The sequence below is a fragment of the Lichenostomus cassidix genome, chromosome 1, assembly GCF_008360975.1.
Source record: "Lichenostomus cassidix isolate B80296 chromosome 1, HeHo_3.0, whole genome shotgun sequence".
NCBI classification, from domain to species: domain Eukaryota; kingdom Metazoa; phylum Chordata; class Aves; order Passeriformes; family Meliphagidae; genus Lichenostomus; species Lichenostomus cassidix.
The window spans coordinates 111,441,976-111,464,274 of NC_139479.1; the positions used below are offsets into that span (position 1 = coordinate 111,441,976).

The 22,299-nt window shown below is 38.0% G+C and overlaps 1 protein-coding gene across 9 annotated transcripts in view; it reads right to left on the bottom strand.

The window, feature by feature from the left end:
* The window catches only part of EPHA6 (EPH receptor A6), a 382,511-nt gene that overhangs the window by 87,352 nt on the left and 272,860 nt on the right, over positions 1-22,299 (bottom strand). For all 9 annotated transcript variants that reach the window (XR_014855459.1, XR_014855458.1, XR_014855457.1 and 6 more), the window contains 4 exons: positions 16,141-16,249; positions 12,277-12,347; positions 10,207-10,332; positions 5,326-5,511 (listed from right to left, as the gene is read on the bottom strand). Coding sequence is in view for 5 of the 9 variants with exons in the window: in XM_085076898.1 (XP_084933024.1) it covers positions 5,326-5,511; positions 10,207-10,332; positions 12,277-12,347; positions 16,141-16,249 (492 nt within the window). In the remaining 4 variants the exon portion in view is untranslated. The remainder of the gene's footprint in view (positions 1-5,325; positions 5,512-10,206; positions 10,333-12,276; positions 12,348-16,140; positions 16,250-22,299) is intronic.

A 22,299-nucleotide genomic window follows, 5' to 3' on the forward strand; every position in this document is an offset into this window, starting at 1 on the left:
TTAGATAGTGTACCCTGGTCAGATTAAGCTGCTGTTAACAGGGTGTTAGCTACTTGACTGTTTGACAATGTGCTTTTTCTTCATTGCTTATCATCCTCTGAAAGATGTAGCAGCAGAATTGACTGTCATGATGCATGGCTTGCTAACTGGAAAAAAGGGAAAAGCAGAAATGTGCCTGATTTGAACAGCAGGAAACCAAAATGGCCCTTGACTTTTGGAACAAAATTCGCAGACTGTCATGCATGAACGACAAATGTAAATTTTCCCAGAGGTTTAAAAGCTAATTTCTTCTAAGTTTATGTCACTCAGGAGAACTGAGCATTGTGTATTCCTAACTTTTGCCAGCAACCTTCAACACATGGATGCATGGTGGTTTGCACATGTGATTTGAAATGTCCACACACATGCATGGATGTGTAAAAATAGCTCATTACTATCAACATTAATTATATTCTTTGGGTACCAGTTGAAGGAATAGGAAGGGTAACCTATTTTGCAAGGAGGCCACAGATACTTAGTGCTGTCTGTGTTATGTGCACAGCTCTAACTTTCAGCTCTGTATTTTGAGCTCACAAATTTGGCTAACAGTGCAGGTGGTGGCTGAGGGTTTTGTGTTAATTCGATGGCCACTGAACTTGAATCCAACACTGGATTCAGTAATGTGTTGCAATATTTGTCTATGAATTAGGATACAAAGGAAAATAAAGGGAGTGAGCCAAATTTAAATTTACAGCTGCACTTACTGAACAATTTATAACACAGCTGGAATCCTGCTGTTTTGTCTGTCATTGTGTGCACAACTCCAGTAATGTTTGATCAGAAAAATTCAACTTTATGCTCAATGCTGCGTAAAGTCCACTGGCTAATACAACACACATTTGGTTTCACAGTGGATTGTACATAAGCAACATTTAAACTTCGGAGAATCACACTTCCTGGAAGTAAAATTTCACCACCCACAACCAAGACAAGAGTATTGTCAATACTGACACAAAATTTCCTCAATCCTTTTGTGCAGCAACCAAATAGTCAACATTATGTGTACAATAAACACATGTACTGCAAAACATGTCGCCTTCTGAAATGGATTCTGAACTTCATTTTACAGGGTGGAGAAAAGGACAACATTAGACTCATTACAACGAAGGTTGTAAGGCCTAGAGCACAATGTGTTGGCTGCAAAAAAAAGAATTCATTACATCCTGCATTTTTGAAAAATACAAAATGGGTCAGATATGAAGAGCTACATACTGTAAATTACAGTGTAAAAGGATTGTGCTGCTGCTTTGCCTCCCCCATGAACAAGGTAAGGTGCATTGATTTTAGGGGTTTTGTTGCACTGAATGGATTATATACAATAATTTAAAAAGAAATTCAATTATTAAAGGTCTGCAAGCTGAGTGCCTAAAGATTTCAGAATTGCAGTAGTCTTCACAATTTGAAAGCCACTAAATCAAAACAGTGAGGAGACAATAAGGGAGTTGAAAGTGTCATTCCAAACTGAGGTTCAATGTCTGAGGATGAGACTTTACACAGAATCAGAGATCTAGGTGCTGTCTTCATTTATCCTTATTTTGTGAAGGGACTATTTAGAAAATCCTTCTGGAGAATACAAATGTACATAATGCCACCAAAGAAAATGAATACCTTAAAAGGATTCATCTTGTACATGTGACAGGGACAAATCTTTCAGTAGTTAAAATCTGGAAATGGAAGCAATTCCTTGGAAATAATTTCTAAGATCTGGAAGTTATTTAGGGTAATGTTTTTGGGGGGTGGGGAACAAACAGATTATTAATGTAATAAAGCTCTTGCATGCAGTGATATTTTGCATATACACAGTATTACATGGTACTGATTAGGTTCTGCTTTAAACTCTTGTTTAAGATATCATCAAACTAAACTATCTACAGATTCCAGTCTGGATTTCTTCCAGTACAGTTACAATAGTCAGAGATCATTTTTCATGCCTTTTGTAGATACAGCTATGCTGTCTGATATTTGCTACAGGCATAACTTTTATTTGCTTTATGGAATTTTCATGGAAAGTCTGCAACAAAGACTTGCACATGATGTAGAAGAAAAGGCACATCTTACTTCCCTAGAGCCCAGCTCTTGTTGGTCACAGATGTTTGCACTGGAGAAAGAAGTTGTTGTCCTTACAGCTGCTTATGAAATAGCAGCAGCTTGGCCAAGGACATCAAACTCACCTGAGCATGCCCTGACACACCCAAAAGAGGTCCCAAAATTACCACTGAGCTAACATGGCTTGTAAGGAAACATGGATGTGTTCACAAAGTGCCCGAGCATCTATGATGAATTCATGAGGCAATAAGCAGTATTTTATGGCAAACCATGCAAGGAATGGTGTTGTAATAAAACCAAACAGAAGTAAAGTTTCCCTTGTGAGTCCTGACTAGCAATATGAGTGGATCCAGATTCTGTGCCATGGTGTATTTGCCTTGGCCCAGCAAACTGCCCTTGAAATGAACTCCCTGCCAACAGAAAGCTTGTGCTACAGCAACTGTTCTGCCTACTGCTCTCTGTGATTAGGCACTGCAGTCAGGGCAAGTGAGAAATGAAGCAATAAGAAAAGGGAATTAAAACTCTGTTTCAGACCTACTTTTGAGCAGGCTTAGTTTAGCATTTTTTCCTCCTGTACACTATGTATTCTACAGCAATTTTGAAAACAGTATAATTTAAAAGTTAACATTTGCTTAGTTGGTCGCACCAGATAAAAGCTCTCATTTGTAGTGAACAGGCAAATTTGTTATTGCCCCAGTCAATAGCTATTGACTTGGTACAGCACTTCTGCTTATTACAACCAAATCCTTTTTCTTTTTTGTTCAATAGTCAATGACACTGTAATGGAAGGCACTGCTTACAAACTGATGCAATATAGATCAGCAGCAGCTAGAAGTTAATGACTAATGGTTACACAGAGGAAAGCATGTGCTAAGAACAGCAGTACACATCTATTAATCAAATTTACTGCATCCAATGTGCCTTTATAGGTTAGTGGAACTGTAATGCACAGCAGATAAATAGTTGCTGTTGTTATTAATCTAGGTTTTAGCACAAAACACCTTTTAATCATGCTATCAGTACACAAATAATCTGGGACAAAGTTTTGTCTGACTTTTACAGCACACCTTTCAGTTATATGAAATTTGGATTCTGCAGTCCTAGACTCAGCACTCAGTGAAATGCAAGGCAAGTGTTCTCCTCCAAGCTGAAGTCATGTTATTCTCTAAACACCACACGATGAGGCAGTGTAAATGCAAGGCAGCAGCCTAAGGATAAAGTGGAAAGAGCAGAGTGCACATGTCCATCAGCCTGCCTTCAGGCCTCTTCCCTGCAGCACAGCAGTGCTGCTCAGCCTTGGCCTTTACAATTTATGTAACTTGAACTTTCTGTGCCTTGGGGTGAACTTTGTTCATAATCCATGTAGCCTGTTTTCATTCTATAATTATGGTTGTATAATTGTTTTATTTTTTTAAAATAACCTGCCTGACCCCAAAATATTTTCTTTCAAAATTCCACTACTTATTTCATATCTGAAAGATGCATATTTTTATATGACAATGTGACTATAACAGTAACACCCACTATTTTACATTACCTTCAAACAAACATTACAAACCAATAATAGTTTGTTGAATCCTTGGTGAAAAGCAGAACTTCTAATGGGTTTTTGGCTTCAAGTTCTCTATAATCTTTCATGTAGAACACAAAGAAATACTCTAATATTGGAGCACTGATTTATCTGTTTGTTTCTCTTTTCCTGTGTGCAACCTTTATTTCTCTCTTGACTGATGATGAGACATTACAGAAAGAAAATTTACAAATGTGGTAAAGATTAAACAACCATGCCATTGCCAAGGACATTATACTGTACTCCCTGTGCATCATTTAATTTGATTTAAACAATGCTGGTAAACCACAGCCCTTTGCCTTTTCCAGGAATGAGACACACCCTGCAAGACTCACCACATGGATCCTAATCATACCTGTGATTCATAAACCACTCCTGGTGGTGAAAACTGGTGGAATGAAATTGCTGATATGCTCAGTGTGAAGCAAGAAGCAAATTCAATTAAGTTCCTACATATTTATATCTCTTGACAAGATCTGCAGTGCTGCTCAGCCAGCATTAACTTGTGCTCCTGTTTGCTGTCGCAAAGCAGTTACTGACAGGAGAGCAATGGACAGACTAAGCTGTGTCTTTCCTGAAATGCAGTGGGTTTTGTTAGTCCAAACAAACCTAAATAACAACAAATTCATCCTTCCAATACTGTGTGAGGAAGGAAAAAATCATCCTTATTTAGAACCACAGAGAGACAGATTTGAGCATGGTCAGGTCATTCCATAAACCTACGGAAATTCCATTGCAACAACATGAGTTCAGGAGCCTAAACCTTCCTCTGTTCTTAGTTATTTGTGCTTTCCAAACATAGCTTTGGATGTTGTAATGAGGTGAAAACAGGAAATATTCATATTTATTGTATTTACTGTGATGGTAAGAGGACATTGCTTCACAACACTTCCCTTTAAAAGAAAAATGTAAGTTCTGCAAATTAGCAAACAACAGGGCTTGGTTGAGACAATGATTAATTTTGAAAACAAAACTGAGTTTTTTAATTCATTACTGAAAAAGGTGGCATTGAAGAAATTACAAGCATGTTAATTAGACTTCTTAAAAATACTAACTAGATATTTCAGCCTTTCAGAAAGTCCACAACACCACTAAACCTGTTAGATTTCAAAGGCAAGGGATACCTCTTGGCAGCTGCAACACTTATAAAGAGTAAACCATTTCATAGGTTAGTCTGGAATTTTAGTCCATTGTTTGCAAGTGTACAGTAACTCACACAGAGTTTACTTATCATTTCTTCAAAATAGGGAATTCGTCTCTTCCGGTACCAAAATCAGTAAACCTCAAATAAATAATGAGCATTTGTGCAAAGAGTGCAGCTGATATTTTACATGATTTGACTTCACTGTCAGCTAAGAGACATTAATGATTTTCTCCAGTTGCCTATAAGCAACGTCTCCATTTTGTTTCATAAGAGCCTGTAAAGACTTCTCTTGAATGAAGATAATTGTTATTAAAAAACAGAAATGAAACATTTCAAATAGAAAACAGACAGCCTGTGCATTTCCTGTAACGGTCCCAAACTTTGCAGTATTGACTGCCAATGATTTAGAAGATTTCTGAGAACTGTAACCCATACTGAATGTGGACATAATGCTTAATTTTGATACTAAATGACAGAGAATGGGAAAGCAGCATAGAATTATTATGGAAAGGGATTAGTGACTTACTTTTTGTAACAACTCCTTCCAGGCGAATGATATTTGGGTGATCAAACTGTCCCATGATACTCGCCTCCCTCAGGAAATCTCTCCTCTGCCTGTCCATATAACCACCTTTCAGAGTTTTGATTGCAACAGGGATCTCTCTTTTTCCTGGTGTCTTCAGACGTCCACTGCATACTTCTCCAAACTCCCCTTAAATAGATAAAATAGCTGTTAAATCACTCACAGTGCCTGAACACAAAAACAGTCAAGGAACTCATCCTGTAGAAGTGGACAGAGCAATAATGGATTGGATATTCAAACTTACTGAGTTTCATCACACCCCAGAAAATCAAAATATTCAGCAATACTTTGCAGCAAATTGTCACCTTTCCTTTGTGCCACAGAAGAGATCATGGGGATTTCTACTGTGCCTGCAAAAGCCAAACCTTCTGCCCTCCACAGTGTGGTTCACCTTGCTTTATTTTGAGACTGAACATTGCTAACAATATGTTTGTGAAATATAACTGAGGAAGGAATGTAATGACATTTGGATTTTCATTCCAGTGGTGACAAAAGAAAAATACCTACTTAGAGCAATATCTATCCCTAGGAGTGGAATGCACTAAGACCTATATGATAAGAAAAGCCCTAAGACTATCAGAACACTTGACTATCCTCCAACTGCAGAAAGCATTTCAAAAGTACTTTATGCTGTTATGACCTAGAAAAGCACTTGCATGTCATTTATTTAAATGGACTTACACACCTACTTGACATTAATTACACATTTCCCTGTTCAGACAGCCAAAGCCCAACAGTCTCAGGAAATCTGGAGTTGTGTAGCTAGAGGAATCACAAAACTTGTCCCCAGATGTTTCCCTGTGTATGTAGGGCCTGTGAAGAATGTGTGTCTCCCTGCATTCTCCTTATACATTTACTAATTGAGTTTGTATGGAAATCCCAACTTTCCTTTGATCTTGAAGTCACCCAGAAGTTATTTAGAGACCCTACCAAATACACTCTTGGATCCTGCAGCTCAGCTTTCCATTCAGTAAGTGAAAAACAATGTTCACAGAAATATTTCAAAGCATTTCTCAGTGCAGGTTGCTCTCACAGCAAATCTAAATTTTCTACCCCAGTCATTTTGGAATCAGAACTGCTAAAAAAGCAAAAAGCAAGTAATGAACACATATATATTTAGCTGGGGATTTAACACTCCATTGAGTGCTGTCTGAAGTAGTTTTCCTTAAACTTTAAGGAGAGAAGTAAACAAAATAGAAGAGCTCTATCCTGTAAAAGTGCATTTCCAGATACAAACCAAATCTAGAACAGAGGGACCTTAAAGGCACAATCTTCACTTCAGAAAATTGTAAGACAAAATTCATTCTAATCTTGTACTATCAGGGAGTTATAATTTTCTGAAGTGAAGGTTGTGCCTCCACTAAAACAAAGCAAAGTTTTATTAGTCAGTGAAGAGTGGAGGGATTAAAGGAACAATTTCATAGCTGGTCTTTGACTTCAATGGCAGAGGTATCATCAAGTGCAAGGGTACAATTAACAGATCCTGAACATAACCTCTGAATGAATTAGCAGCTTCCTAAACAGCTAAAAAATCCCAGTGTCCCAGGTCTTCTTTCTACAGGTCTTCTTCTTTCTTCCTCCACCAATTTATTTGTACTTAATTTTAAAAGATAAATTAAAGATATGTGCAAATATAAGATATGAGAAAAGATACGTCATCAGGCTAATATTCTGGCGATCTTTGACAAAAGGGGAAGTCGTGTGAGGATTTTCCTGTATGATTTTGCCTCTCTCACCTTTAGAAGCTTCTCCTCCTCTGCTTTCCGGACTACTATCACTGAAAAAATAGTAGCTAATTTGGATTTGTAAAGTCCTCCCATGAAAGAAAGTCATGGAACCTGAACATTTTCAATAGTCCATCAATCTTCCATTCTGTGACACATCCAGCAGGACCACAACACATCTCTAAAGCCATGACATTATTGCATCTTGCTGGTTTTTTAAACTTAAATGCCTAAAATGAGAAAAATTTCCAATTTCTTTCTCTTCATGAAACAGTGAAAAGCAAAAATACCAGAGTCTTAATATCCATATTTTTAAGAAATTTTGTGGTCAATTCATCTGCAGAATTGCAAAATCTCATTTCAATACTAATTATGGAGCAAACCATTTTGCTACTCTAAGATTATACGAGAGTACTACAGCTTCAGAATTTCATAAATAATGGCATTCATCCCTCAGGGACTGTAAAAGGCTGTTACCAAGTGCTTTAAAAACTGAAGGAGGCAGGTGAACGACTTGCAATTCCTAGATTTATTATTTGTAAAATAAATTATCTAAAGCAGGGGAAGGAACACCTGTTCCTTTCACCTTTTTTGGATGCATGATTTGGAAAGTTAGAAAGAAATTTCACTCCCCTTGGATACTGGGATTGAGAAACTGGTGAACATAAAGACTACCAGCAGATTTTTTGTGACATGATGTCAAACAGACTGCAAGTGATCATCAGCTCCCAGAACACACAATTTCCTACATTTAGAAACCTAAAATGTGTGTAATAACATCTAATTCTGTTCTAAACTACATGAAGATCAATGGTATAACTTAAAGCACTGAATTATTTACAGGGAGTTTGACAAGATTTCATCCCAGAGTAGCTTTTCTACATTTTTGTTCAGATAAAGAATTTTCAATGTTTTTAAAGTCAAAGGGGAACATGCTCAACAAAACGGGTTTTTAAAATCTGAGAATCTCATTCTCACTGCTCAGGTTTGAGGATAAACAAGATAAAAGTTGACCCTGCAGCAGCTGAGGTTCATGACTATACGTGGAACAAGAAGCTAAGAGCCAGATGTCAATGAAGTCAACATTTTTCCTTGCTCCAGGGAAAAGACTGATCACAACTAGAGAAAAAGATAAGAGTTCACTGCCTGTTCAGTTTTAAAAAAATATAAATAATCCCCAGTTTAATAATATAAACCTCATCCATCTTACTGTATATTATACAAAAAGGAGCTAATGGAGCAGTCCAGAAATTAAGTCTGTGCAAACCACACGTCTCTTTTCTCATTTAGCCACAACATAAGTGTTTTTAAAAGCGAAACACAAATAGTCACTCATTGAAAAGTCTGATGTGCAGCCTGAAATTACTGCATGGGATCAAAACAAATGTCTTACAGTACACAGTTTTTGATAGAACTGAAAGATTCCAACACCAAATACAGCTCAGCTCACTTCCCTGTTTTAGTCATTACACTTGTGAGAGAACTTTTCATAATTTAGATTATGAAAAGAATATTTTCTGCTCCAGGAAATATTGAAGAGGTCTCTTCCTTCAGTTTCAACATTTTAACAAAGAAAATAAGAGGATAACCGTAAGTTTTAAGACAGACTTGGAAAAGTACCTTTGGGAATTCATTCCCTGAAGAGGTACTGGAGCCTTAAACCAAACAGCAAATAAAGATGGGGCAGAAAAAAGTGTATGGGCAAGACATAATTACCAAATAATTTAAAATATAACTTGGGTACAGAGCTAGGTTAGAGTTAAGCTAAAAAAGAAACTAAGAATAAATACTTGCCTTGAGTGTCACAGCCATCTGAACTGAAAGTAGTGAATTAACAAGAGCTTTTGGACATGACTTTTTCCATTGAAAAAGCAAACTGGAAACTGCTTTCAGGAGAAGATCAATTTTAAAAAAGTCATGACCAGAAATGCTGGACATTTATTTTTCAAATATTTGCAATTTTCCACTTTGGCACTTTCAAAATGAAATAATTTAGTTTTTGAATGGAAATAATTTTTGTTTGAAGAATTAAAGTTACAGAAGTTAAAAATGAGAATTATTGACCAAAATAAAATGTTAAACCTGAACAAATTTAGAAGTGCATCTAGTGATTGACTTCTTAAAAGATATTAATGTTTCATTTTGGAATAGAAGTTGACTTTTGGTTTCACTTAGGTGAAAATTGTGAACATCTTTTAAAAGTAATCCTCCTGTGATAACAAATCCATTTTACATCCACTTGAAAAGTGTAATAAAGAATTAGAATGCACAGAAAGCTTTAGCACTGCTGTGAATTTTCTGATACATTATGTCCCTTAACAGCTCCTGAAGAACTGTGTGAGAATTTGTACTCTCCTTGCCTCACTCATGGCATTTAACCTGTACCTTGCATGCATGGAAATAGGTTTACATTTCATTGCAACCTGTTTGCAAGTCCTGTTAGGTGAATATTTTTGAAGCTGACAAATTACCCACGTAATTTTAGGAAATAAAACCCATAAAAATAAAATGTGTTTAAGCACACATGTCCATGCATACAAGAAAAGGGAAAGAGATGCTGAGTACGTTTCTATGGTTATCAGTGTAGTTAATTATATCATTAAATGAGGGATATAAACTGAAAAATACCCTTCCTTTCTAGAGTGACTAAGATATGTGAAACAAATATAAAAAAGGATTACAGTGCACCACCTTTCTTACTGTCTGCACCTTCTCAACAGATCTTCCTCTTTTCCCTCTCTGCCAGTGGTACTTCTCCACACAGAAAAGCCAATCCCAAGCCAGCCTCTCCTTTTCTCCTTCATACTCCTCCATTTTTCTATTTGAGAATATTTTTTCTCAGTCTTCTATGCTCTGAACTTATATCCCCATAGAAAGGGATTCTGATCTAATTTCACCCTCAGTGACCGAGAATAACTGACAATAACTATGGCAAATTCTGAGTGACACAGTGTTTTGAATACATCTGGAAAAAAGCAAAAAAACCAGGCAAAACCCCCAATCCTATGGAAAAACCTGATAATGATTTAATTTCCTAATGCTTATGAAAAGCAGCCTTGCCATGCCTAGAGATATTTTTCCAGTAGGTATATAGTTTTACCTGCCCCAATGACTCTTTCAATCCGAATTCTTGATGGATCAATCTCCTTTGCAAACTCGTGGACAGCAAGAGAAGGATCTTCATATGTGTCTGGATCTATGTATGTTTTGAGTCCTGGGAAACGTACTGCAAAAAAGAGAGAGTAAGAGGAATCAAAAACTCCTCGGCATTGATGCATTGATGCATTGCAACAATAGTGTGTTGGTGGCTTTTATTTTTTTTTTTGTCTGTTTGTTGGGTTTTTTTTAACTAGATAATTAAAAAGATCGAAAATAATATATTAAGTCTTCCACTTTTAAAATTTCAGAACCTGAAAAAAGAGCTGGTCACTTGAAAAAAGGTCTGCAGAGACACCAAGTGAAAGCTCAATGACATGGGGAAAAGCAGGACCTTCAAGACTAACAGTGATTATTGCCAAGCAGTTTATATTCCCCTTTGCTGCTCCTTGGGCAATTGAGGCAATCTGTCCTTTATTTTGAAAGCAGTTGTTTCTAGTTCACTCCTTTTATTTAGGAGTGGATGGCTGAACATCCTGGTCTGCCAAACAGGTCAAATTTTGATCTCCTTTCCTTGGAGGATGAGTCCTGCAGGACTGTGCTGCTTTGTTCTCTTCTGATCAGCAGCAGCAGCCAGAGAGCCAGGTGCAAGATGACAACAAAAATATCCAAATCCATTTTCAAGATAATTCCTGTCTGTTTCCTTGGAGATGGCCATGGCAATAGTGGGTTGGTGCCAGGCTGCTTTGGCAGGCTCCAGCAAGCCATCATTTCCTGGCATGGCTAATATCCCTTGTGCTCTTGAGTACAGCATGTTCAAGAACTTGTGTTGTTTCTTCTGGACTATCTGGATGGGAATTCTTTTAGGCTGCTGCCATATCATGATTAAGTTCTGGAAAACTTTCAATCAGGAGTTGTTGTTAATAATGCACCAACTTATCAGGATAAAAAGAGGCTTCAGCAGCTGTGTCCAGAGAATCCCTTTAAAAAGAATGAAGCATTTCTCAGCTTTCTTTCTCTTGTCACCTAATAGCTGAGTCTAAAACAGTAATTCCTCTTTAATCTTGGTTCTATGGAGCACATATATGAGTAGAGACTTTCCCCCTCCAGCAAGATGCTGAGATAACTCCAAATGAATGGGAAGCCTCTGAGATGAAGCTTTGTGTCAACACCAAATGCAGTCATCATTTACCCTGGCCTGAAAGACACCGAGTGAGGCTTTTTTCAAATTCAGTCACAGTCTCAGAGGCATACATCAAACTCTCCAGCAGGAGGGTTTTTGTCTTCTTTCATTTCTGGCCATGTTTGGAAACAAATGACAAAACCATCTTTCTAGAAACCATACTTTATGGCCAAATATGCCCTTTTCCCTGACAGAAATAGATAACTGGCTCCAAATAGTGGTGTCACCTGAAAAAAAGATTTTACTTCTGGTGATTCCTGTGTTGATCATAGGATTTCCAGGGATGTTATCAAAACTATGGAAAAAAGCTTGATAACCATTGTATAATACTCCTTGAATTTAAAAAAAAGAAATTGCTACTCTAACAGAAAACAGTAATGCAACTAATTTAAACTAGGTAGCTAAACTAAGCTACATAAACTAATTACTGCCCATGAGAGATCACCAGGATTTTCTCTCAGTGTACTGATCAGTGAGCAGGAACATGAGGGAAGACAACTCATTCCACTTCTTATTTCTTGGGTGGCTGGAAGTGTAGATCCCTAAATCCAAAGAGAACTAGATACAAATAAGTCATACAGTCACCAAGAGAGGAATTTTGAGGCAGAAATTCAGCATCCAGAACAATTGAGAATTCAAAGAAATATACCTGAAAAACTGCTAAATGTTATTAGCTGAAAACCAAAAAAATCTTTAATAACTGGAATGAATTTAGTGGAACTGTTCAAGAGACCATGCCAACAAAAATAAAGACATTTGATGATGCAGACAATAAGGAACTACTCAAATACCCAGATTAAAACATCAAGGGCAAGAGCTGTTCAAGAAACAGTAGACATTCTTCATTTAAAACACGATATAGATATTAGGTAACAGTGTTGAACTACTTACAGTGTCCATTTTGCAAATGAGCCCTTCTTTTCTCCTCAGATTTCATTTTGGCCTTTATGTACCACTGGCATCTTTCAAGAAAAACAAGTGAAGTTTTAAATGAAATCCTTGCCATGAATAAAATAGTTGCACAGTAAGTTTTAGCTGCACTTTCATGAAAGCCAAAATCTTTGCACTAGGAATATGCATTTAGTTACAAATCTAAAGAAGGAAATATGCATGATGAACTACACATAAATTATATACAAAGAAAAACAGATCGTGGTTATTGATTAGCATGACAATGACTAGCTGAGTTTAGGTTTGATGCAATACTTTATTTTCAAGTTTGAGGCCTCCAAAGAATTCTGATACTTCAATAAATTATTACCTTCCTGCCCTCCTGTTTGCATACATAAGCCTGTGGTAAACAAACATTATCCCATTAACTTTTGTATCCAGTAGGTAAAAAAACCCCTCCAATTTTCTTCATAGTAGAATAATAATGACTGCACCATGTTTCATGAAAAAAGAAAGTATTTTTTCACATCAGGACCACTTTTTTCCTCTTTTGCTGAGTGGTTCTATGCAGTCTGAGCTGCTGAACACTGCCTACCTGCAGGATTGATAATGCTGATTCAGAGGGTCACATGGCAGGAGCAATTGTGTCAGTCAAGAAAAACCAAAATATTTGCTCTTGGTCTCAAAGCTCTCACTCAATGAACAGCCTAAAAATTACTATTTAGAGGGAAATCTTTTGGTTTGAGGGATGGCTAAGGGTTGCAGAGAAACTGAGCCCCATGAAGAGCAGCAGTGCCTGTGGACATGTGCTTTGGTGTACAGCCATGCTTGTGTCCTCTGTGTGAACAGCAGCAGCATTATAAAATTAAATAAACAAAAAGTACAGTCTGTATATCCATAGTAACAGGGGAGATATGAGGAATAAGGGAACACACCCATCCCATTTCAATGGTTGGTTTAAACCAGTGAAGCACAGTGGGCACAATCACAAATTCATTCACTGCTACCCAGGTGATGAGGAGCAAATGAAGGGCAGAAACTTCTGAAGCTGTCATGGCTATGGACCCTCGTGGAGGGAAATGCAAACCAGTGGATTCTCAGACTCTGTGGAAACCTTGAGGCTGAACATCAGTTCCTGGGACTCACTAAGGATGCCAGTGCCATTTTTAGGACTGAACACTGCTCTGTAGGGTGTCACCTGCCAAGAGCCTTAAACACGAGTTCTTACACTCAAAGTGCTTGTCCAAGGGGACAATCAAAGAAAGAAAACTTTAACCTTACCCAACCCTCCTAAACATCCTTGTGGCCCCAGCACTTTACTACAGAAGCCAGTGACTAATCACCAGCAGAGGAGTCTCCTCATTCTCTGCTCATATTGGCTGCAAAACAATTGGAGATAGGACTGATCAGACTGAGCTTTACCATCCCATTTCCAGGAACTGAGCCAAGATCCCAGTCCTGTGCCTTGGACGTCTCTGTTGCTTTCACATTCCTATCTGCAGTTGACAGCTGTGCTTCCTGCTTGCTCCTGGTGGATAATCACTCAGCAGAGTGCAGCGGCAGGTGCTCATTTCACCCAGCCTCTTCACTCTGAATAGGCTCATCAGCAGCCCTGAGACTCAGCTCATCAGATTGGTAATTCCAAACAGCGAAGCAGAGCACATCTGTAGGGTACCAGTCCCATTTTTCATGCTGAAATTTGCCTCCAGTCCTAAAGTAAATTGAGTATTTATTCAAAATTTTCTTGCTCTGTCTTCTGTGGAACACATTCTTATCACTGCATTTAAGCAGCACTTCAAAATGAATCCATATCTTACATAATTGAAATGGTCCCACTGAGTAAGGCAGTAGAAAGGTAAGAGAATCTCTGATTCCTTAACACTAAAAAACAGGAGGAAGAAACACAGAAAGAAACCCATTTCCTTTTTTATTTTTCATTCGCGAATTTAGTGATTTTTGTTTTAAAGAAAGTGTTTGAGTTATGTTTCAGGATTTCACAGGAGGATTCCACACAATCATTTTCTCTGGAAATTTGTCTCTGTCTAAATAATTATCCTCTGAAAGACCTGACTGTTTGTCACCTTCTGTAGTAATTGTAGGAATATTTACTTAGCCTCTAACATTATCTAAGGCCACAATATGTTCCAAGATTAGCTGCTCTCATCACCTTCAACAGAATGTTAAATTTAACTAGTTTTATTATTTAGCAGAGAGAGCATTAATGAACATAATGGCAGCTACTGCAGTGCCATGTTTAGTTGCTGAAGTATTGCAAATAAAACCTCTGGCCTACACTGATAGAATTTCACTTTCTTTTCAAATCAGAGGTAATGCTGTACCAACAAAACAGATGTGTAATTGCAGATCTCAAAGGGCAAATCTGAAAGTCCTGTCAGTGATGACCATTATCACATTCAGAATTGTCAGTGTCACATTTTCTCTAAGTAAACAGGATCCACTCCAGGACAGGAGCAGTGCAGAATCCTATCCCAGCTCTGGGTTTTTTTCTGTCCCTGAACCAGGTAAGAAGGAAACTCATGGATCCTGCTGCAGAAGCTCTGAGCCCAATTCCTGTGTCCAGACAACCATATCCATCCAGAACATCAGTCTGGGTTTAGGTTTCCTTGATCCATGGCAGCACCGTGGTGCCACTGATGTCTCATGGATGACATGGGGACATAATGTTTTTGTCCTTTCAAATTTTGCTTTGCTTCCTGGTGGTGGAAGGAGGTGAAGTCTGGAAATCATACAGGAAGCACTCGAGGCTCAGGGAAAATGGGAAAAAGGCACTCTGGAAGGACCTGGTCCTGTGGGAATCTGAGCTTCAGCCAGGACTGAGGTTCCAACCTAGACATGTCTTTTTTAGCATGTCCAGTTAGAATCTGTGAGTTCCCTTAAAACCTTCAGTGTGCAACTCAGCATCTGTCAAAGCAAACTCAGCATCATCACTCAAAGCAAAATAGTTTCTCATCTAATTTGCACGTCGTCATTATTTCATCCTGATCAACACATTCCTGTCCACCTTTCTTCTGTAAGTACAAAAATTAAGCTGGTTATAAAAAACCCCACATTGTCCAGAATGGTGAATTCCCCCACCAGTGCAACAGCACTGCTGCAACCTAGATTTAATTGGGATACCTTTAATTAAAAAAAAAAAAAAAAGCCAAAAAAGCTGTAAAACAGAACCTTTCGGAAGCTATTTTTGTTCACCAGTGATATCACAGGCAGTAAAATAATTTTAGTGTTTCAGAGTATAGTTTTCCTTAGTTTATATAATTACATAATTCCTACATTCATAACAGATGCAGACATGTGCACAGAAAATATATATATAATTGTATGTGACTTTTCCTACAAGTTGAATATAGTGAAAGTAATAAAATTTGTTCATTCAAGTGCCTTTAGCAAGCTACACTGCCAACCTCAAGACATCAAAAATCCCAAGGTTACATCCTGTAAAGCTTTGCAATTGACACTTATGAGATTTTGTAAAATATACTGTCGAGATTTTTCTCTCTCCTTTTTTTTTTTGTGTGTGTGTTATTCAGAGCCTTGAGGGTGCAGCATGTACACTGTATTTTAAAATATTCACTCTGCAGGCAAGAAGTCCAGAAACTTATTTTTAAAGTATCCAAACTCACTCCTGATTTCAGAATTGCTTATCTGCCCAAGCTGTGTCTTTATGAAAAACAACACTCACAAAAGAACTGTATGACCAGTGCTGAACAAAGAGGATTCTCCACTATGTTTAGCTCTAATTTCAGCACTGAAATGGGGTTTAATTAATTAAACAATTAATGGGGTTTAATTGTTCCTAAATTCGTAATTTTAGATTGGACTGTATGAGAACAGTGTTTTAATTACCTGCCAGTGATGAGGAAGAACAAAGTGAGGATGACCAGGAGAGTGAATCCACCAACAGCAGCAGTGGCAATTACAAGAATCTGTCCCTGCTCCGCAGCCATGTCAGAAGCTGGAAGAGAAGCACAGAGAAAAGAGGTTGATGCTCCATCACCCAGGGATTTTGCAGAATGGCTGAAATAATTTCAATGGTCAAATGTTGCAATTTGTTTGTAATGGTTTCCTCGGTGCTTAGCATGGACATCAGATTAAAACACGTCTGTGAAGTGAGAAACCATAATCCATGTCCCGTCTGGGATGGAGGGGAGAAGATGTTTACAGGTTTATAACATGAAGATTTGTCACTCTCAGACACTTGCAATTTACGAAAGTGTGAATATGACAGGATTTTGGACACAAAACTTTTCTTCCTTAACTTTATCTTATTCCTGCATCTAATTCAGAAGTTCTCTCCATCCCTCTGTCCCAGTGAAGTCAGCAGCAGTGCCAGATATGAGAGACACTAAACTGGGATTAGGAGGAAGCAAAGCAAAAAACCAACACCTAAGGTGTAGCTTCACATACTCTTCAGCATGTCTGGTGTTTATTTTCATTGTCACAAAATACACAGATAATACCATAACATGCTTTGGTGATTAGCAACACTGTAGTTGACAAAAAAAAATTAAATTCTTAGGCCTGTTGTTTTTCTCTCTGCTTCTTGTAGGATGTTAAGGAGTTAAAAAAGGTCACCTGAAATTATCCAGTCTCTGGACACTTACACTTTTTATTAATTTATCGTGTATACTATTAAATCTTTACATTGACAATTTACCTAGTTACAGTCCAGGTGGTCCTTACTGTCCAAATACTACATAAGCAGCAAAAGAATTAGGCTCATCCTTTTTCTCTGTCTCCTGTCTTGGGACTCTGAAGTTTTATTTGTTAAACTCTGTTACACTTGAACATTTCCACCACATGACATTTACCCAATTCTTACTTCCTATTTCCATGGGAAATAAGACATTGTTTTGAAAGGAGAATAAATAATTCTATTCCATGACTTCTGAAAACTAGTAAATACAGAAATGAAAAGAATTTTTACATCAGGGAAACACCTTTGAATTGGTAAACTTGCAAACTGTTCACTAAGCAAAATCTTCAGCTTTCTTTAGGCACCAGGTGATTAAAGCTTAGGGAAATCACCAAGGCTGCTGCCTAGAAAGCTCAGCAGGCTATATTCTCTCACTTTGCAGTTGATGAAGCTCAATACAATGCACACATTGCTATCCAAAGCCCTATAAAATGCTGTTTCCAAGAAAAGCATTTGGCTTCTAAATAATATTTGTGTCTGGTGTAGAAACTCACAGTGTAAACTGGCTTCGTAACAAAGTAGCAAAGCAAAGCAAATAAAAATATTTGTAGTTTGTGTCAAATTTTCAGCAAAACCAACTTGTTAAATTTCTGCCGTTAGGTTTCTGTCCATATACTTTTATGGAAGCATGCACAGGCAGTAAATTACAAGGCATTCAGTATCTGTGGTCATGCAATTTAAATATACACATCTTCCAATAAATGATGTAGCAATTAAATGGTTACCAGTTCAATGGTATCTAGTGATGTTATGGGAGTGGGCTCCAGCTCTGTGTTATGTTCCACACCACACAAGTAAGAAGGAAAATAATAAGAGGTTCTCAAAACCAAATGCTGAATCCTATTTTCAGACTAGTGGGAGCTGTGCTAAATGCTGAAAAGGCTGTTACAGTCAGGCAAGGTTTGAAGTTGGACATGCAGGAGGTTTCAGAGGAGTCTTTCTTTCCCATCTCTGCAGTGGAAGAGAGAGGACAAACTGCAGCTCTCCTTTTGTTTTTTATATGAAGAAGATGTGTGCAAAAATAGTGAATTAGGCAGCAGGAAAGCAAACCACAGGCTCAGACAAATTAGCTGTGATTTTCTTCCATAGACATTCACTGCCAAGACAACAACCTGAGAATTTTCCTGGTGAAATGTAGGGACTGACTCCATGGTCCAAAGAAGCACCTGCAGCTATCGAGATGATGTGTCCTGGATCATTTCTGCTGGGTGGAGCTGCTGTTATTTGATGCTCTAACTAAAGAGAATCCACTCTACCCATTTAATAACATACATTTTCTATCAGGAACCAGAGTCACATTAATGAAGGGGAGAAATCCAGACTGACTTAAGTTCTTTCTGTCTGTAAGCAATTTGATTTTCAGCTGAGACTGTACCTACTTCGAAAGTGATCTTTCTCTTTCTCTTGCTTGTGTTTTACTGTGTTGGCAGAGTTGAATACATTAGGGTTTCTTTTTTTCCACACAGTTAAATCACTAGAATGAGCTTTCAAGCCTGAAACTTGCAGATGACCTTAATTTACTTGTCAGATAAAAATGTCAAATGACAGACAAGTATGATTGGAAAAAGTGGATTTGTTAAAACTGACAGAGAGCCAGGTAAGGCAAAATGATGGAAATACTTATATTTGCTTGAAATGGTCCCTCAATAAAATCAATAAAGGCACAGTGCTGTGAACAACAAATATATAAGCTCACAAATATGCACATACACAGATATATCACATGCAGGTAAAAGCTTCCACAAAAAACTGTTTAGGCAGTGAGGAGACAGTAATCTGGGACTTTCAATACCTAAAAGTTTTACAGCATTTTACCATTCTAAATTGAATTGTATGTCTCTCAATCTCTCTGTTCTTTTGTAATTTCTCCAGCTTTCTCTTGCAGTAATGGTCAAGTTGTAAATACTAAAAGGTTTAATTGTTTCTGTTGTGAATGTTCTTGAATATTTTTTGTCACTTCCTGCTTTCCTTCCTTATTTTTTTCAATGCATATTGATCTATGACTCTGTGTTTCTCTTCAGAATTATTCTTGATTATGCATGACAGAAAACCTCAGTTTAAAAAACAACGATGACAGTTTGCAAAGTCAAGCAGCTTCCTGCAACCTCATTTCATCTCTTTGTGTGTACATATGAGAGGGCTGCATTTAATCACAGAAGTACACAGCATTATTTTTTTCCAGAATCTCATTTGTTGGACAACATGGCCAGCTTTCATAGAGGTAAAATCCATATTTTGTTGTCTCTGCACTGTCCAGGGCACCTCAACTTTATCATAATCCATGAGCAGTGCTAAGGGAGCTTAGCACCTCTCTAACTGGGCTGACTGCTTTGTCTGGTTCTACGTCTCATTCTCTCTACCTGTCTGCTCAAGAAGTTCATTTTGACAGAAAACACACTTTTAAAAATGAATAGATAAGACAAAGAAAAGGGAGAATTTATGATTTGCCCCAGTAGATTTTTCAGTAGTATACTGTAATGTTTGGGTGGCCAAACTGTTCAAGCACGTTGTACCTGCAATTGATGTGATTAGTCAAAGTGATGACTTGATTTTAAAACTGCAGCATGGATCATGCATGCATCCAGGAGCTTTTTATCCAGATAAACTCCTTGCTGCCATTACTCTTCATGCCTAACTCAGGTTATGTGCCTGAAAATTTAAAAGTTTCTAGTTAAAGTTTCTAATTGCAGCTTTCCAGGTCCCTTGCTTAACACCATGCCCAGAAATCCCTTCTGCATCCAGCCTGGTGTCAGTTCTGCCCCTACAATCTACTCTTTACATCCATGGCCTGTCTCAGCTTCTCTCTGGGTTCTTCACCCAAATGGATGGAGGAGGAGCTGCACTTTCCCTCCTCCCTGAGCTGAAGGGAAAGACCCTGAGGCTTTCTTGTTTTCTCACTGGGCAGACTGGAAGAAATGGAGCAGATGTTTTAGTCACAGAGCAAGAGGTTGAAAGACAGAGAGAATCTTTCAGCTCGGCTTTTTCTTTTGTTTGAGCAAATTTCTCCAAAACATTTTACAAGTCTGTGTATTTGGTGTAAAGGAGCTGGAAGCCCTAATGACAGCTCACTTCTGTCTCTTAGCTCCATCCTTTCACCACTTCAATTTGACATCTATCAGGCAGCAGACCCTCCAGCAGACTGCAAGATAAAAAGTGACAGAAAGACAGGTAGACTGATAACAGGGAGTAGCTGCAGGACAGATAAGTGTGGACAGTGAGCACTGGAGCTCTAATAGACAGCAACAGGCTGTCAGGTGGATTTACAAGGCATTGTAAACAGCAGGGCTTAAGAACAACAGGTAAGGAAAACACAAAGTCTCATTAGGGCAACCTTTACATTTTCACAGGCGCTGCAGTGAGCTGATGGGCTCCAGTCAAAGGGAAATGAGAAGGCAAAGGAGAGACCACCTTAAAAGGGATTTTTGGAATGAAAAGTCAGTGCTGTCACTAGAGTGTAAAACTTTTTGGCGTATATTGACTCGGAAAGCTTTCTTCCAAGCGTTTCCCCTAACATTCACTTCCCGACCAGGAGATAAATGGAAAGCCCGTGTAAGCAGTTGGAGATGTGAACAAGGATGTTGTTCTTGTTTAGGGAAGTCTCTGGGTTTTCTGCACACATACAGTAGTGCAATCAGATAGACCAAAATTAAATGTGCAGAACTAATGGCTGAAAATATCAAACAGTAAGGAAATATTTAAAGATTAAAATGAGACCTTATTTGGTATCCAGAGCTGACTAATGCAGCATGAACAGTAGGCCAAGGCAGAGCTGGGGAGAGAGCCAACAAGAAGCTTCTAACTATGAGATATGTGTCATCTGATTTGTTTGTTTCAACAAGGATTTCAATTTACTATTGTCAAAACATAAAACATTGTTTAAAAAAAAATCTCCATAATTCAATGTATTTGTAAAAATCCTAGGGATGGCTTCTCTGTCATGGCATGAACCAGAGCATGTGCTTAAACCAGGAGTGGACCTGGACTGGAATCAATGATTCAGGGCTCTTCCCTTGAGCTTTGCATTTCTGGAAAGAATGGAGTCACATCTGATGGCAAATCCAAAATAGCATGATTTAAGGATCGAAAGTTAAAGGTAGATTTTGGGGATGTGGGAAGAGGGAGAAGAATGTGAAAATTCAGCAGATTTGGCAATAGATGAAAGTCACCATCTGAGACGATGGTAAGGAAATTAAAGTTATTGATTCACCAAGATTGGGGTTTCAGCCAATTATTTTTGCACAGTCTTCAACTTTGTAAAACACCTAATCAGGTTACATATAATATATTAATATACATATTGATATATGTATAATCTATTAGCATTTCTGAAATGGTTAGGGTTTTATGTTAATAATTTGAAGTATACAAAGTCTACGTCGCTTTTTGGATTAAATATCATCACATGCTCACATTTATGACTCTGTTCAGCCCAAGCACAAGTCCACACTTCATAAATGCTATTTTGTCCCTTAGGTTCCCTCCAGAACAAACCAACCATTTCACTTTCAGATTATTTTTTCCAAATGATAGGAAGGCTGACAAGGAAAACACCCTTGGTTTTAGAACAAGCCCTGCTTTGGCATGAATACTGCCTAACAGCTATAAATTGTTCAATATTTTACAAATTCCTCTAGGAAGAAGGGCCTCTGAGGTAATATTGTATAAAAACACTCTTCTAGGCAAAAAAAAAAAAAGCTTTCGGTCATTAATTAAAAAAAAAAAGAAAGAAACAATAAAACCAACCAAACAAAAAAAGTCTTCCATAAACAGCTAGTTAGAAGCGAAGGAAAAAAAAAAACCAGTGAGGGTAACAGTCAGAGATTAAAGCATATTTGCCCTAGGACCAAAGGTTTTTTTTTACAGTCAGAACACATTTTACTCTCTATTAGGAAGGACCAGATTTATTTTTTGTGGTGACTCAGATAGTTGGTAATTCTGACAGATAAAAGCAGGAACTACAAGTGAGGTTCTGCTTCAATTTGTAGCCCCAGCAGTGGCACCTGTGTGTGTGCTGGAGCGAATGAAAACCTGCCAGCTTTGCTACGAGTGTTTTGCCTGGCAGGTGCTGAAACAGACTGAATAAAATGGCAACAAGAAACACTGTCACAAGTGGTGGCTCCTGTGCTTTGGAAAGGTTTTACATTTCCCAGCTGCAGCCTCTGAGCTTTAACAGGGGGAGAAATGCCTGTTAGCATCCATTCATGCCTCCCTGATTCCTTGAAGAGACTTTTTCTGACTCTCCTAGGTAACTCCATTTCCTATCACAAAGAAAATACAAGTTTTTCTCTTTTGGATGCTCCACTTGTTTG